The sequence below is a fragment of the Bipolaris oryzae genome (assembly GCF_000523455.1).
Source record: "Bipolaris oryzae ATCC 44560 unplaced genomic scaffold scaffold_22, whole genome shotgun sequence".
Lineage (NCBI taxonomy): Eukaryota > Fungi > Ascomycota > Dothideomycetes > Pleosporales > Pleosporaceae > Bipolaris > Bipolaris oryzae.
Window position 1 is genome coordinate 244,883 of NW_006911298.1, and position 15,323 is coordinate 260,205.

A 15,323-nucleotide genomic window follows, 5' to 3' on the forward strand; every position below is an offset into this window, starting at 1 on the left:
TCAAGAAAAGAGATATATGGTAACAAAAGAATCGCGTATTGTCGGGGACAGATCTAAGGTTTCAGAGTAGGCGATGATGGCTGACGTCATGACACAATCGTTGTCTGAGAACACGGGTGATGAGACATTTCGGCTGCTCCTTCCCTTCCGCTCGAGAACGCGATAGTGAGACGCGACATTTCAACGACATGTACAGACGGTGATACTTCTTCATCGCCTCAGGAGTAGTGTACTTACTCAGTCACAAGCGCCAAATCACGTGGTGGCTGTGTAGTTGCAAGTGCATTGGACGCCATGACGGCGGTACTACGGTCTGAGGATTGTCAGTCCAACTACGAAGCATCCGATTTGTTTCACACAACCCGGCTAGCTGATCAGTATGGACTTTGAGTAATGTCGTTTCTGGAGCGAGCATTTCAACCGTAAGCATTCTCTCATGCAACCAGAAACTGCTTCGCAATTGATGGAACGCACGATACATGTCCCTTTTTTTTGTGAAAACAATGGCTTACTGACATGCGATATGTAAGGCCCCGCAGATGATTGAAAATGACTCATTTACTAAAAGGGATTCAATTCAGCCAGCTAGCACGGAAGAAGATAGATAAACGACGTACCTGTACCGGTGAACCTTAAGGAACACGATGATGGGTAGAGGGCCTGACTCATTGGCCCAATGTACATCAACCCCAGCGTCTTTCAGCCCCAGCTCATTTCATGACTCATCAACTGGTACCCTTATACTTCAGCGGAGGTCCAGCAATCACGTGCCTTTGATACTAAGGCAGGCCAGGAAAGATGGTTGCCCGAGTTGGAACTGCGTTTTTTGGTAATGTTGCCAAGACGTATCAGGCAGCCACCACTACAAACATGCATATATAGAGAAGAGTTTCCCACCATCTCAAGTCTTGAACTCACACTACATCCCAAACTCTCACACACATATACATAACATTATCAATAACAAAAGCCATCATGCAGAATCATCTTTGCGGATGCTACATATACAACTCAGAGACCGCCAGACGTAGCTACTTACCGCAGGTCAATCTAGACGCTCACACAACAATCTTGTCAACAGCTTCTCGCACAGTACTGACGCAAACTTTTGTCAATGGCTCACAAGACACGTTGGACGAGATAAGGTACTTTCTTTACTACACCCCTAAAGCGATTGAGTTGCCTTGGGACTAAATCTTGCCATACAGGTATGCTTTTCCATTGTACGACGGCGTCAGCGTCGTCGATTTCTACTGTGAAGTTGGAGAGCGCACAATTTACGGTCTGGTCAAAGAAATGAACGAGGCCAAAAAGACCTACCAAGAGGCCAAGCAACGAGGTGAAAGTGCTGCATTGCTGGAACAGCTACCTGATGCCGCCGATGTCTTTACAACTACAATCGGCAATATTCCCCATGACACAGTCGTGAAAATCACTATCAAATATGTGCAGGAGCTCAAGCATGATGCCGAAGTCGATGGCGTGCGCTTTACCATGCCAACAGCGATTGCTCCGCGCTACGGAGGTTACTCTGGAGGTTACGCTTCGGAACTACAAAAATCACTAAAACCAATACCGTCTGAAGGGATTTCAATAACCGTGGATATCAGCATGGCTGAGGGTATCCCAATCAAGAAAATTGTTTCCCCCTCCCACCCTATCCAGGTCACTCTTGGTTCATTATCTAACAGTGCCATCGATGAGGATCAGTCACTATCTCGAGGTTCGGCCACTCTTGCTCTAGGTACAACGGCACTTGAGAAAGATTTCATCCTTCAAGTGGTTCCAAAGGACATCGGTGTTCCTCAAGCAATTCTAGAGAGACACCCAATATTGCCAAATCAACGCGCCTTGATGGCTACGTTGGTACCAAAGTTCAATCTCAAGTCGCAGAAACCAGAAATCATTCTCATTGCAGATCGTTCGGGTAGCATGCAAGGGGAGAACATTACCACTCTCATATCGGCATTGAAAATCTTTTTGAAGTCGATTCCTCTGGGCTGCACATTCAACATCTGCTCTTTCGGGTCAAGGCATCAGTTCCTTTGGCATGAAAGCCAGATATACGATGAGAAAACGCTGCAGCAGGCGATCAAGTAAGTACTGGCATTTTTTGAGACCATCACTTGAAGACGTATACGGCGGCGACATGTCCAAGCTGCACAGACTTCCTCAGCAAAGTTTCTTTTAAATGTCAACACCAGTATTTTACTAACATCATCTTAGGCATGTTCAAGATTTCGACGCAAGCTTCGGTGGAACAGAAACTCTTGCTGCTGTCAAGGCATGTTGCGAGGCCCGAAGTAAAGATAGCCCTACTGAGCTTATTTTGCTCACAGACGGTGACATATGGTCTCAGAACGAGCTTTTCAACTATGTTTTCAGTGCAACCGAAAGTGGAGATGTACGCGTCTTCCCCTTGGGTATTGGCGGAGGGGTATCGAGTGCCTTGATTGAGGGTGTCGCAAGGGCAGGGCGTGGCTTCGCTCAGATGGTCACAGACAACGAGAAGATGGATAGCAAAGTTGTTCGCATGGTAAGTATAGCTGGGTGTTTGCGTGTATCAAGTCGTGTGACTGACAGTTCCTACAGCTGAAGGGAGCACTTACTGCACATATCAAGGACTATCGTCTGGAGATCAAATATGAAGATGGTAATGTCGAGACGGTCGCCGATGGCCTTCGCGTACACTTCGATCCCAAAGACTCCCAGGACTCAAGCGACAAAACCGAAACCAAGCCTATATCATTGTACGACCCTGATGTCAAAGAAGAGCACCCCAAGGAAGGCGAGTCAAAGGATATGTTCGCAGGTCTGCCGGATCTCAAGCGCCCACCTCTCCTACAAACGCCCCACAAGATCCCTTCTCTATTCCCCTTCTACCGCACTTGCGTATACTTGCTCATTGCGCCCGAATCATCGCACCTGAAGCTCAAGAGCGTGGTCCTAAGAGGCACCTCCCCACAAGGTCCTCTCGAGCTCGAAATCCCAGTCGAGTTACGCAAAGATGCCGACGATATGATCCACCAGCTTGCCGCACGAAAAGCAACCCAAGAGCTTGAGGAAGGTCGAGGCTGGATCGCAGGCGCTACCATCGACGACACTGGCGTGCTGATCAAGGACAAGCATCCAAGCATATACACTCTGCTCCAAAGACGCGAAGCCGTACGTCTTGGGGTCGAATTCCAGGTCGGAGGAAAATACTGCTCTTTCGTCGCAGTTGAAGCAAACAAATCCGCCATTGCTGAGATGCGCCAGAAAGCTCTGCAAGCAACGATAGACAGAAACGTTGCTGGCAAAGACGAAGCAGAGGAAGGTTGGGACATGGTCGAAGAAGGTATGTCTTCAAAAAAACCCCATTTTATTTTGGCTGTAGAATCTAACAACACATCCTACTAGACGCTCCATCAAGTCAATCTCGGTCGCTGCTCCACTCAACATCGCGCTCAAGGCCCCTAGCCGGAGCCATGCTCGGCAACGCCATGCGTAAATCAGGTCCAACATCCTACGGCTCCGCAGCCATGGGCGGCAGAGGCGGTATTAGAGGCGGCGCCGCCATGAGCTTCCTCAAAGCCTCCCCCGCATTCGCAAGACAGCCGAGAAGTCGAGGCAACTTCTACACCTTAGGAGCTGAAGAAGAAAAAGAGGAAGAGGACGAGGAATCGGATGACGACATGGGATGTGGAATTTTTGACGATGAAGATAGTGCTGGTACGTTACCCTTACACACATATATCCATATACTCCCTCCCTACCCCATCCCCCTTTCCTGCACACACACACACCAAAAAAATTGAAAATTAAAAGTTACTAACTCATACGACAATAGTAGCACCACCCGCCTCCATCGACTCTGCAAACCCCGCAAAATTCCTCCAAAGCCTAATCGCGCTGCAATCCTTCTCTGGCGCCTGGCCCTCCATCTCACGTCTTCCATGCAAGGAAATGGGCATCAACCTTGCTGAAGCGCGGGAAGTGGCACAGAGACTTGTAGATGATGGCGTAGCAAAGGATCTGGCGGTGGCGGAACAGTACGTAGCTACGGCTGCGGTGGTGGCCTTTTTGGAGAAGAAGATGGCGGATGAGGAGGAGGTGTGGGAGTTGGTTGTTGAGAAGGCGAAGACGTGGCTGGAGGATACAGTGGATGCGGCGTATCTTGATAGGGTGCTGGTGGCTGGTAAGGGTGTTGTGGGGGTTTAATGGGCATTTTTTTGTGGTTTGACGAGCAAAGGGACCTGGAAGAGTAAGACTCAGGTGTCATTGTTTGACTAGGAATCATAGGATTTAACGAATTAATGACATTGCTACCTATAAACTCGTCTGCTTTTGATTCAATACACCATCACTCGAGCCGTCCGTACTTGTCACCATCACCAAAAGAACAAAAAGACAGCAAAAAAAAAGTCACAAGAAAATACAAGAGTGTTTTTTGGTTCTCTGACGAATCCACGATGCATAACTCCACCCGTCCAAGAAATATCTCTACTGCCTATTCGTACACGCCCACACCTGCGCAACCTGATAAAAAAAAATCAGAGAACACCAGACACACACACAGAGAGAACCCCAGAACCCTAACAATGCCAACTATTTTCATCCATTTCTCGATTACATGACGGGCGTGACGAAGGTTCCGAAGCACGTCGACGATCGGCTCGCCCAAGAGCCATGCGATTCAGTATTGAAATCTCCACATGGCTTAGAATTCCTGTTCAAAAATAAAAAGCATTAACACCGTGCCTCAGAGACGTGTAAACGATTAATTGTCTCCAAGTAGGGGCTGTGATTCATGACCATCTCCGGGGCCACCCTTCTTCTTCTTACCACGCTTCTTCCTCCTCTTCCTGTTTCCGCCCTTGCCGCCTGCGTGCGAGGATTCGGCTTCCGAGTGCTTACTATCCTCTTTGCCATTCGATCCGCTGTTGGTGGCTTTATCATCTGTATCGCTAGAACTAGTAGTCTCTAGGACGATCTTCTTGATACCGTTGACGTCGACAATGTTCTCGGAGATGCTGCCGCTGCGAGCAGTATGGCGTCTAACAGGACTGTGCGGGGGTGTGGGAACCGTTCGAAGGGAGGCAATAGTGCTGACGGATCGGGATCGGCCCCGGCGTCCCGAACGACCGTTTTCGCTGGTGGCACTCTTGGACAACAGATGCGAATTCTCGTTGTCAGCTGCTTTACTCTTGGGGGATGCATTCTCAAGATCATGGTCTCGCGCTCCTGATCGTCCAGATCTCCAAGACATGCGGTCGCCACTTGGTGCCATAGTGCCATATCCCACAGCTACGCTGAGAACTCCATCGCTAGCCTCACGTCCTGCGGACGACAATAGGCCTTCACCAACCCCACCTTCAGGAGCATACGAATCTTGTTTAATCACACCCTCGGTTGGTGCTGGCTCGATGGATGGCTGGTTATCTTCCGGTATCGTCTTTGGAATATCAGGGCCGGTCAGGTTGGTTGAGCCGGGTTTGATCTTGACAGTGTTGATGCGCGTTTGTTTAGGCCGGGTAGCAGCGTTCGAGGGACCGAGATGCTTGAGGTGCTCGATTACGGCAGGATCGTCACTGCGGAGAGGCGACATGCCTGCCTTGCTACCGCTGCTACGACGTCGCAGCATGAAAGAAGGTTTTGGATGGCCGTCAGGCATGTCTCCTATCGATTTGTTACGTAGCGCAGACGTGCCGTTGGCTTCGCCATCCGTTTCGGTGTCGGTGACAGGTGCTTCTGAGAGCTTGCGCGAGGCGTCGCTGATAATCTTTCCTCGGGGAACACGAGCGCGCGGGGCAGGGGCCATACGACGTATGGCCTTGTGGACATCGATGAAGACATCTGACTCGTCAATGATTTCCCTGTCTCTGTTAGTTGATGCTCGATACTCTGTGATGGGCAATGACTTACTCGCCAATGAGCTCTTCAATGACGTCTTCGAGGGTGACAACACCAACGGCACCGCGAGCTTCAGCAGGGTATTCAGAAACCAAGACCATGTGAGATTTGCCCTCTTGGAAGAAATTGAGAATGTCCAAGCAGCTTGTCTCGGGGCGCGTCTCCGGGAGGGTAGCGAGAGCGAAGTCCCGGACGCGCAGTGCATCCTCGGGGTCGTAAGTGATGAGCATCTTGACAAGCAACATGCCCACAAAGTTGTTTTCGTTCTCAGGGGTATGGATTGGAATGCGCGAGTATCCTGCGGAGAGGATGCTATCCATCATCTTTTCATCGAGGACAGTATCGGATGACATGGTGAAAACATCCTTCATTGGCGTCATAATGTTACCCACGGCCTTGGCCTTGAGGTCCAAGACTGCGGTGATGATGGTAACCTCGTCTTCATTAAGGCGTTCATGCTCGAGTCCGAGAGACTGGTGTAGGCTGACTAGGGTCTTCAGTCCGCCCTTCTTGTAAACGGTGCCGTGGTCCTCGCCGAGGAGGTAATCAAGAAGTTTAGCTGTAGGCCAGGCAACAACTCCCATGATGTACATGAGACCGAGGACAATAGGGGACATGGCGGCGCCAATGGGCAATCCGTAGCGAACGCATATCGACTGGGGGACGACCTCACCGAAGATGACTGGTGCGCGTCAGACATGGACGACAAGCAATAGAGTAGGGTGGGTAGACATACCGATGAGCACAGTGGAACTAACAACTGCAGGCCATCCTCCGCCAAGGGACCTGTCGAGCACGATAGGAAGCGTTTCGTTTGTAATGACGTTACTCAAAAGTAACGTCACCAGAACCCAATGCTTGCCTCGCTCGAGGAGCTTGAGTACCCTTTTCGCGTTCTTACGCTCGTGTTTCTCGCCAGATGAAGCAAGGACCTGAAGGTAGATTTCATCCTGGCCCATCAAGCTAGGCGGAAGCTGTTAACAAAATGACGCACGACGGGGGGAGCTCTATTCAACTTACGCGATGGTCAGGCCCGCGAAGACACCACCGGCCAAAACCAGCGCGACAGCAATACCCAGAAACAGCCAGAGCTGAGGGTCATCAGTGTCTTTGGGGAGGTCACCGTCGGCCTCGCTCAAAGCGCTGAGAGGGCCGCCAAATGGCATGGGAAGCGCGGCGACCATTGGCGCGAAGGCATGGCAGAGGCCAATAAAGGCGAGGCGTAGGGTGGGCAGAGACGAGCCATTGGGGACGCGGGGGCGAGAGGCGCTGAGTGCCATGAGGGCAACTAGCAAAATGCAAGCACCGTGGTGCGGGGAGATGCAGACGGCGTCTGTATAAAGAGCAGCGAGGCGTAGAGGGCGAAATAACGATGCGGAAATAGCGGCACGGTCGGCCCGTGCTTGTCTGGCTGCTACTAGGCCAGAAGCTGCAAGTGAGCGAGCGCCCAGCTTTTTCCCCAACAAAACAGAGCATCGCTCTCCATGGTGCCAGTATGCAGCCAAGTTCCAATTGCTGGGCAAATCCTTTGCACCGTCTCCAACCTTGATCCTTCGTGACGAGTGCACTGGTACCTCTTCATATTGCAGCCGCGCGCAGGAACCAGCCCTGCATAAGTACAAAGTGACAACCGATAGGCGAGGCGGCCGCTGCAGAAAGAGACGTACCCATACCCTTAGTCACGTCTCCACTGTGCAAACGGTCTGGGAACCAACGGCGTCATTGTGCATTTTTACATGGGTTGCGGCATTTTGGTGTGCCAAGGTCTGGGTCGTGCCGGTTGGCGTCATCCGATGTGGCTTCGTCCCATGTGCATGTGGCTTCACTGTGGCTTGCGACTCCTTACGTGATCACGATATCACGTGACGGTCCTCTCTCTTGACACAGAGAGCCGCCGTTAGCCGCGTCGTTAACCGTCGGCTCCTCTGTCTCTGTCTACGCCCACCATGACCTCTATCCATGTATCTTTTCAGAGCGGTTGCTGCTGCTGCTGCTGCTGGGTAGACACATTTATTTCTGTCCTAGACAAATAATGGCTTCAAAAACACCATCACCTCGCACATTGTCCCACTACCTGCTGCGGCGCCAAACACTGCTTCGCCCTCGAGGTCACATCCGCATCCCCAACAGGCCATACTCTGCCGCCGCACCTGGTGCACGCCTCAACGGCACCGTCGAGTACGACACCACCCCGATCCTCAATCACACAGCCAAGTCAACCCTCTCCAATCCCGAGCTGCCTGCAGAGATACGGAATGGCCAGACAAAGCGCATCAACCTGTACACTGCCATCAACGAGGCCCTGCGACATGCATTGCAGACAGATGAAAGAGTCTTGGTCTTTGGAGAGGATGTCCAGTTTGGCGGTGTCTTTAGGTGTACAATGAACCTGGCTGGCGATTTTGGTACAGAGCGCGTCTTCAACACACCACTGAGCGAGCAAGGACTAGTCGGCTTTGCCATTGGAGCCGCCGCCGAGGGCATGAAGCCTGTCGCAGAGGTCCAATTTGCCGACTATGTCTTCCCCGCATTCGACCAAATCCACAATGAAGCAGCCAAGTACAGATATCGCTCAGGTAGCACTGGCGTCAACTGCGGTGGTTTGGTCATACGCATGCCAACTGGAAGTGTCGGACATGGTGCTCTGTATGACGCTACTCAGCTTTGTCCTAGACATATGCTAACACACCATGCAGCTATCACACACAATCACCAGAAGCTCTCTTCACCCATACGCCTGGTCTACGCGTTGTAATACCCCGCTCGCCCGTCCAAGCAAAGGGCCTTCTCCTTTCGGCCATCCAATGCCAAGACCCCGTCATTTTTATGGAACCCAAGATCCTCTACCGTGCCGCTGTTGAGCAAGTCCCAGTAGATGCGTACCATCTTCCTCTCGACAAGGCAGAAGTTCTCAAGACCGGCAAGGATCTGACAATCATATCCTACGGCACCCCACTATACACATGTTCAGCCGCTATAACAGCCGCTGAGAAGGACTTTGGATGCAGTGTAGAGCTGATCGATCTTCGGACCATCTATCCTTGGGACCGGGAAACTGTGTTAGAAAGTGTCAAGAAGACTGGTAGAGCAGTCGTCGTGCACGAAAGCATGATGAATGCTGGCGTTGGTGCAGAGGTCGCTGCGACCATTCAAGAAAAGGCTTTCCTAAGACTAGAGGCCCCAGTCAAGAGAGTTACAGGTTGGGCTACTCATACAGGTCTCATGTTTGAGCAGTTTGTCATCCCGGATGTTACAAGTAGGTCAACAGATTTTTCCAATCATTTAACCTATGCTAATCTAATCAGGGGTGTACGACGCCATCAAGAAGACATTAGATTACTAAATGAAGATACGATAGATAACGTATTCGTAAAAAACATTTCACGACTTTCACAAGCAACCAGAGCTGTCATTTATTTCATGTCTTTGCCAGGCGTATTCTCAATGCCCTGCATCATCGGTAGTTTCCTTGCCATGTGATTATTGTGCACAATATTAGTGACAACCTTCCCAAACTGTTTTGCAATGCACGTGTATGTAGTGTCATACTCGACATGTGAGATTGTCGTTATTCCATCGTCATCGGTATACTTACCTTACTCCACATAAGCTTACACTTTCCCCAGATTTTCGCTTCCCTCTAGCGGCGGGAGTCCCTTGCGCTAAATCACTAAGCTCCACCAGACACTCTCGCGCAAACGTCATGACTTTTCACGTTTAGTCCGGAGTAGAACCAGTCGCTGGTTGCAACAACGTCACAGCCGTCATAGCTCCTAGGTTTCTGCACTACGATTGAATCTATCTCACTGGGAATCTTTTTATAACCCTTTTCCTTTCCTACCTTTCCACACACACACACACACACACACACAACGTTCACACCAAGCCCTTCAATTTCTAAAAACAACATCCAGTCTTAGAAGAGCTTGTACAACAAAATGGCCAGCCGAACTTTTACACCTATATTCCGCCAGACTCTCCGCGTCTCGCAGCGGAAAATTGTCGCAGCACCATGCCGTCGTTTTTTGAACACAGAGACAGCACCTAACCTCTACTCTGCACGTGCCAAAGTCGTCGGAGCACGAACAGGGTACGCCGGATTTTCCTCACGCTTATGCATAGTCCCGAAAGAATTGCAACTAACAAAATTACTCCAGCCATGTCGACGGTGAAAATCTCAAAGTGGAATTGACAATGGCCAAGGTCCTCGGCGGCGCAGGCGACAAGGGAAAAACCAACCCTGAAGAACTTTTCGCTGCAGGATATGTACGTGCTTCCATACGCCTCATATCTATCATCTAATTTCTCTTGCTAATTGACTATCTTAGGGTGCATGCTTCCAATCCGCAATGAATGCTTCCGCCGCTTCGCTCGGTATCAAGATGCCCACCACGCCCGAAGACTCCATTGTGGAATCGACGGTCGAGCTTGTTGGTGATATGAAGGAACTCGACCTGGGGCTGCGTGTCAACTTGCTGGTAAAAGTACGAGGTCTCTCGGAGCAGGAACTAGAGAAAGTGGTCAACAAGGCAAGAGAAGTGTGCCCGTACAGCAGGGCGACGCAGGGAAATGTGCACACGACTATAAAGTGCGAGACCATGTAAATACCGCATCAACATCTCATGTACATACACATACCATTGTTATTCTAGATACTAGTTACCTTAATGCCAGAAACTACAACCGTGCATCTTTCTCAACCTCAACAACAGCCGCCAACGTCCCCTCGCCCACATCCTCCCCGTCCTCTACTTCCAACACCCAACTCACCCTTCCGCGTCGATGACTTCTAACTTCCAGCTCCATCTTCATTTGCTGCACCACACAAATTACATCTCCTTCCTTAACCACATCCCCCTCATCCACCAGCACCTCGACCAACTTCCCAGGGAATGGAATAACAACATGCGAGGCATCCGCCACATTCCCTCTCCGATGCTGTGCCGTCGCCGCCGCCGCACTCGCAGACGTAGCCGCCAGCGTAATCGTATACGGAACCGACTTTGGTCCCTCCATCCCCGGCGTTGTAAACAATACATCCGCCGCCAACTCAGCCGGGAAATCATTCCGCAGCACACGCGTGATTTCCAAATGACTTTGCACCGCATCTTTCTTATCCTTTGCCACTAACCCAAGCGCCCACGCATCTCCCTTCCTAAACAGCGTATTCGGCGCGGCTATAGCGCCAGTTGCTACTGCTCCCGCCGCTGCTGTTCCCGACTGAAGTCCATTCCCTTGCACCTTGGAAGCAAAGGCTTGACTTTGCAGGAGTAATTCCTCCTGCCGCCCTTCCAACCACTGCGTATCGCAGTTCCCAGCGAAGAAATCCGGATGCGACACTATCGCCTTGAGCATATCGATATTCGTCTTTACACCGCCGATAAACGTTTCATCGAGCGCTCGCTGCGCTTTTCTCACCGCATCCGCCCACGACGACGCCGTGACAACGATTTTAGCTATCAGACTGTCGAAATCGGCGCTGACGATGCTGGGACGGTGGGGGAGAAGGTGCGTATCGATTCTTATACCGTTTCCAACGGGGAAGTTGAAGGAGGAGATTTTGCCGATGGAGAGGGACCAGTTGGACTGCGTGTTTTCGGCTGTGATGCGGAGTTGGATTGAGTGGGCTGTAGGGGGGATGGAAGGGTTGCGGGAGGTAGGGGGTAGGCCACAGGAGGAAAGGGAAGCGCCCTGGGAAAGCAGGAGCTGAGACTTTACGATGTCGGTGGTTGAGAGGGCCTCGGTGATTGTGTGTTCGACTTGCAGGCGCGGGTTTACTTCGAGAAAGTAGTAGAGGTGTGTGGTGGGGTGGACGAGGAATTCGAAGGTGCCGAGGGAGAAGTAGGATATCTTTCAAATATTAGTGGCGAATTTGGATTGGAGCATCTGGGGTAACCAACGTGTCTAGCCATTTTCAGGGCGTCTTCGATTATTTTTGCAATGAGAGGGCGGTTGGGGACGAGGCTGGGGGCTAATTCAATGACCTTTTGATAGCGGCGCTGGATGCTGCATTCGCGTTCCCAGAGGTGCGTTACATTACCTGTGCCGTCGCCGATGATTTGGACTTCGACGTGGCGGAAGCCGTCCACTGCTGCTTTTTCGGCGAAGACGCTTTTCGAAGGACTCTCTTCGACTGCTCGTTTCACCGAAGACGCGAGTTCCTTTTCACTGCGGATCAGTCTGATACCACGACCGCCGCCTCCGTCTACAGCCTTGACCATAATAGGATAACCAACTTTTGCGGCAAACTGCTGGACATCTTCAATCTTGTTGGTGGGTTTCTCAAGTGCTGGAGATACCGGGACGTTGCCTGAGCAGAAATTAGTCTGACTAGATGATAATTAATTTTACATGTCACGTACAGGCTTCAGCGAGCTGTCTCGCTTTAAGTTTATCTCCAGTATTACTTAGAATACCCCACCCAGGGCCGACAACCACTGCACCTGCTTCATCCCATACTCTTTTGCAAAAGTCTTCTGATTCTGAAAGAAACCCGTATCCAGGGTGCACCGCGTCAATCTGATGCTGCTTGATGATTTCAATGAGTTTATCGATGCTCATAAATGTTGCTGCGGACTCGAGCTGAATTGCATGGGCTGCCCGTACAGCATGCGTTTCATCGCCAGAAGTGTAGATGGCGTACGTTTCAATGTCGAGTTCTCGGGCTGTGGAGATGATGCGAGTTGCTATTTCTCCTCGATTGGCGATCAAAAGACGCTTGATGGGTCTTTGCGGTGGTCGATCCATCTCTTTAGATTGAAATTCTGTCGAGACTAAACAATTCGTGTTCCAAAGGTAGTAACGGAAGTCACTGGTTCGGCGCCTACGGGAAGTGACTCTGGTATGCAGGTCAGTCACAACAGAGAGGAGGGAACGTTGATTCCAAAGTACAAACGGAGAGGATCTGACTTCGTTTCAGATACGAGCTTTGTCTATATCTACCGAACGATACGTAACATCCGCACTATTCAGACCCATAAATACGACGACGATCTGTCGAACGACTTCGGCCTTGCCGTCGACTAGTCTGCATGGGGAAAATATACCTCGGTTCCCCGGCGTTACCCCAACATTCGACGGGACCATCTGTGTATCAGCTCGACTCCTTCCAATATGGCTTTCTTAACAGGGTCTGCTCCTAAAAATTCTGTTTTGTAGTAGATCAATTGTGTCTAATCACCCATCCTCAGCACAATGGCTGGCAACGAACAAAAGAAGTCCCCACCCACGGACGCGTCAACGCCATCCGACTCTGCGAAAGCTAGGCTCGAGCAGGTCAGCTCGCACATTGCATCCAACACGCCGAAGCGACGGCGGAGGAAGGCTGCAGATTTGGATTTACCAGCTGATTACTCGGATATCCTTGGTCAGATTGCGACGCTCCGAAAGAGCGCTGCGACTCCTGATACTAGCAATCGAGGCTACCTGCGCCAGAAGCAAGCAGGCAAATTATGGGTACGCGAACGAGTCGAGCAGTTGCTTGATGAGGGGAGTTTTCAGGAAGTTGGTAGTGTTAGTGGGACTGTGAAGTGGAAGCAGGTGGGACCGTTGAAGGAAGAGCCAGAGGAATACGTACCTTCAAACAATGTGCAAGGTGTGTTTTATGGGAGACATTGTCAGAAGGAGGCGCTGACGGATGGCAGGGTTTGGAAAGCTAAGAGGAAGAAAGATTGTTTTTACGGCTGATGACTTTTCGATACGTGCTGGGCATGCTGATGGCTCGTTGATGGAGAAGACGGTATGTCTGAATTACCCGTTAAATTTGCACGCATACTCATGATTGTAGTTGTATATGGAGAAGCTTTCACTTTCACTTAAACTGCCGATTATAAAGCTTGTAGATGGATCTTCTGGTGGAGGCTCTGTCACTACAATTCGTTCCTGGGGTTACTCTTATATTCCACCTCTGCCGGCTTTCGAACATGTCGTCGCCCAACTCAATTCGGGTATACCAAACCTGGGTGCGGTCCTGGGTCCAGCCATTGGTCTAGGAGCTGCACGAGTAGTTGCTTGCCACTTCTCCGTTATGGCTGGAGATATTGGATCACTATTCAACGCAGGACCAAACGTTGTCAAAAACGCCACATTCGAAGAAGATCTATCAGTGACAGACCTTGGAGGTCCCGCCGTCCACTGTACAAACGGCACAATCGACAACCTAGCACCAGACGAAGCAGGCTGTTTCGAACAAATCAGAACAGTCCTCAGCTACCTTCCGGACTGCGGCACCAAACTCCCCCCAACAATCGACTGCACCGACCCAATCGACCGCACATCCGAAACCCTCCGCTCAATCATCCCACGAGCCAAAAACCGCATGTACAACCCCCGCGCCATCATCAGCGAAGTCGTCGACCTCAACTCCTTCTTCGAAATCGGCGCCCTCTGGGGCACAACCGCCATCGTCGGGCTCGCCCGCCTCTCCGGCAAACCCATCGGCATCGTCTCCCTAAACTGCGAAGTCAACGCCGGCGCCCTCGACGCCCTCGGCTCCCAAAAAATAACTAGGATGCTAAAATTCCTCGACGTCTTCAACATCCCTCTACTCCAATTCGTCGATATCCCCGGCTACGCCATCGGCACCGTCGCAGAACGAAACGCCACGATGCGCCACGGTATCACTCTCGCCCAGACGTACTACAGCACCACGATGCCCATCTTCAACGTCATTGTGCGCCGCGTGTACGGCGTCGCCGGGGGTGTCATGTTAGACTGCCGGGACCCGCGCATGCGCGTTGCGTGGCCGTCTGGGACTTGGGGTTCGTTGCCGCTGGAAGGCGGGATTGAAGTTGGGCACTCGTTTGAGCTTAAGGAGGTTGAACGCATGCAAGGGAAAGAGGCAAGGGAGGCAAGGTATAAGGAGCTAGAAGCTGAGTATAAGCGGTTGATGAATCCGGTGCGTACGGCGAATGCGTTTGGGGTTGAGGAGATTATTGATCCGGCGTTTACAAGAAGGGTTTGTTGTGAGTGGGTGGGGCATGTATATGAGAGTTTGTTGCCGGTGAGGGTGTTGGAGAGGGTGGCGGGGAAGTTGCAGCCTTCGTTTTCGTAGGGGGCGCGATGGTGGCGGTAGAGGGGGGGAGGGTGTTGGAGTGTTGGAGTGCAGCTGGCTGGGGGTGGATGAAGATAGAATATCATATATATGTCAGCCTTTGCTGTGTATAAAAAGATATTAAGAAGTCTCTAACTACTAATTCCTCATAGAGAGTTTTGTGTTGTACATAGTCGTTCAAAAAAATAAATATAACCAGCATCATTAAAACAAATGTGTTACACGGGGTCTGGAGTGCTAATACTTCTCTGGCTCGATCCGGGTTAGGGCGAGTAGGATTAGGGTTAGCGCCGTGAGAGTTGCCTGGCGATTCTTAATGGAAAAGAGTTATGGATGTAACCGGGGGTTTGACAACGCTAATCTATTCAATAGACTAACA

General features: G+C 51.0%; 6 protein-coding genes across 6 annotated transcripts; 4 read left to right on the forward strand and 2 right to left on the reverse strand.

Annotated features, from left to right (window-relative positions):
- Positions 1 to 975: 975 nt before the first annotated feature.
- COCMIDRAFT_23746 (uncharacterized protein) lies at positions 976 to 4,200 on the forward strand (the record flags this gene model as incomplete). Its single annotated transcript, XM_007686731.1, has 6 exons — positions 976 to 1,145; positions 1,209 to 2,096; positions 2,227 to 2,536; positions 2,593 to 3,337; positions 3,400 to 3,711; positions 3,830 to 4,200. The coding sequence occupies 6 exons, from the start codon at positions 976 to 978 to the stop codon at positions 4,198 to 4,200; spliced, it is 2,796 nt and encodes a 931-aa protein (XP_007684921.1).
- Positions 4,201 to 4,759: 559 nt separating this feature from the next.
- On the reverse strand, positions 4,760 to 7,172 carry COCMIDRAFT_2645 (uncharacterized protein; the record flags this gene model as incomplete). The annotated part of the gene is made up of 4 exons (XM_007686720.1): positions 4,760 to 5,855; positions 5,905 to 6,574; positions 6,629 to 6,855; positions 6,913 to 7,172. The coding sequence occupies 4 exons, from the start codon at positions 7,170 to 7,172 to the stop codon at positions 4,760 to 4,762; spliced, it is 2,253 nt and encodes a 750-aa protein (XP_007684910.1).
- Positions 7,173 to 7,924: 752 nt separating this feature from the next.
- COCMIDRAFT_87147 (uncharacterized protein) lies at positions 7,925 to 9,235 on the forward strand (the record flags this gene model as incomplete). The annotated part of the gene is made up of 3 exons (XM_007686806.1): positions 7,925 to 8,538; positions 8,589 to 9,148; positions 9,198 to 9,235. 3 exons carry the CDS (start codon positions 7,925 to 7,927, stop codon positions 9,233 to 9,235), a joined length of 1,212 nt encoding a protein of 403 aa, XP_007684996.1.
- A 595-nt stretch (positions 9,236 to 9,830) lies between these two features.
- COCMIDRAFT_87071 (uncharacterized protein) lies at positions 9,831 to 10,496 on the forward strand (the record flags this gene model as incomplete). The annotated part of the gene is made up of 3 exons (XM_007686807.1): positions 9,831 to 9,982; positions 10,050 to 10,158; positions 10,221 to 10,496. 3 exons carry the CDS (start codon positions 9,831 to 9,833, stop codon positions 10,494 to 10,496), a joined length of 537 nt encoding a protein of 178 aa, XP_007684997.1.
- A 73-nt stretch (positions 10,497 to 10,569) lies between these two features.
- COCMIDRAFT_87138 (uncharacterized protein) lies at positions 10,570 to 12,639 on the reverse strand (the record flags this gene model as incomplete). The annotated part of the gene is made up of 3 exons (XM_007686808.1): positions 10,570 to 11,742; positions 11,793 to 12,202; positions 12,255 to 12,639. 3 exons carry the CDS (start codon positions 12,637 to 12,639, stop codon positions 10,570 to 10,572), a joined length of 1,968 nt encoding a protein of 655 aa, XP_007684998.1.
- Positions 12,640 to 13,086: 447 nt separating this feature from the next.
- Positions 13,087 to 14,944, forward strand: COCMIDRAFT_23750 (uncharacterized protein; the record flags this gene model as incomplete). The annotated part of the gene is made up of 3 exons (XM_007686732.1): positions 13,087 to 13,486; positions 13,536 to 13,630; positions 13,679 to 14,944. The coding sequence occupies 3 exons, from the start codon at positions 13,087 to 13,089 to the stop codon at positions 14,942 to 14,944; spliced, it is 1,761 nt and encodes a 586-aa protein (XP_007684922.1).
- Between the last annotated feature and the right edge of the window lie 379 nt (positions 14,945 to 15,323).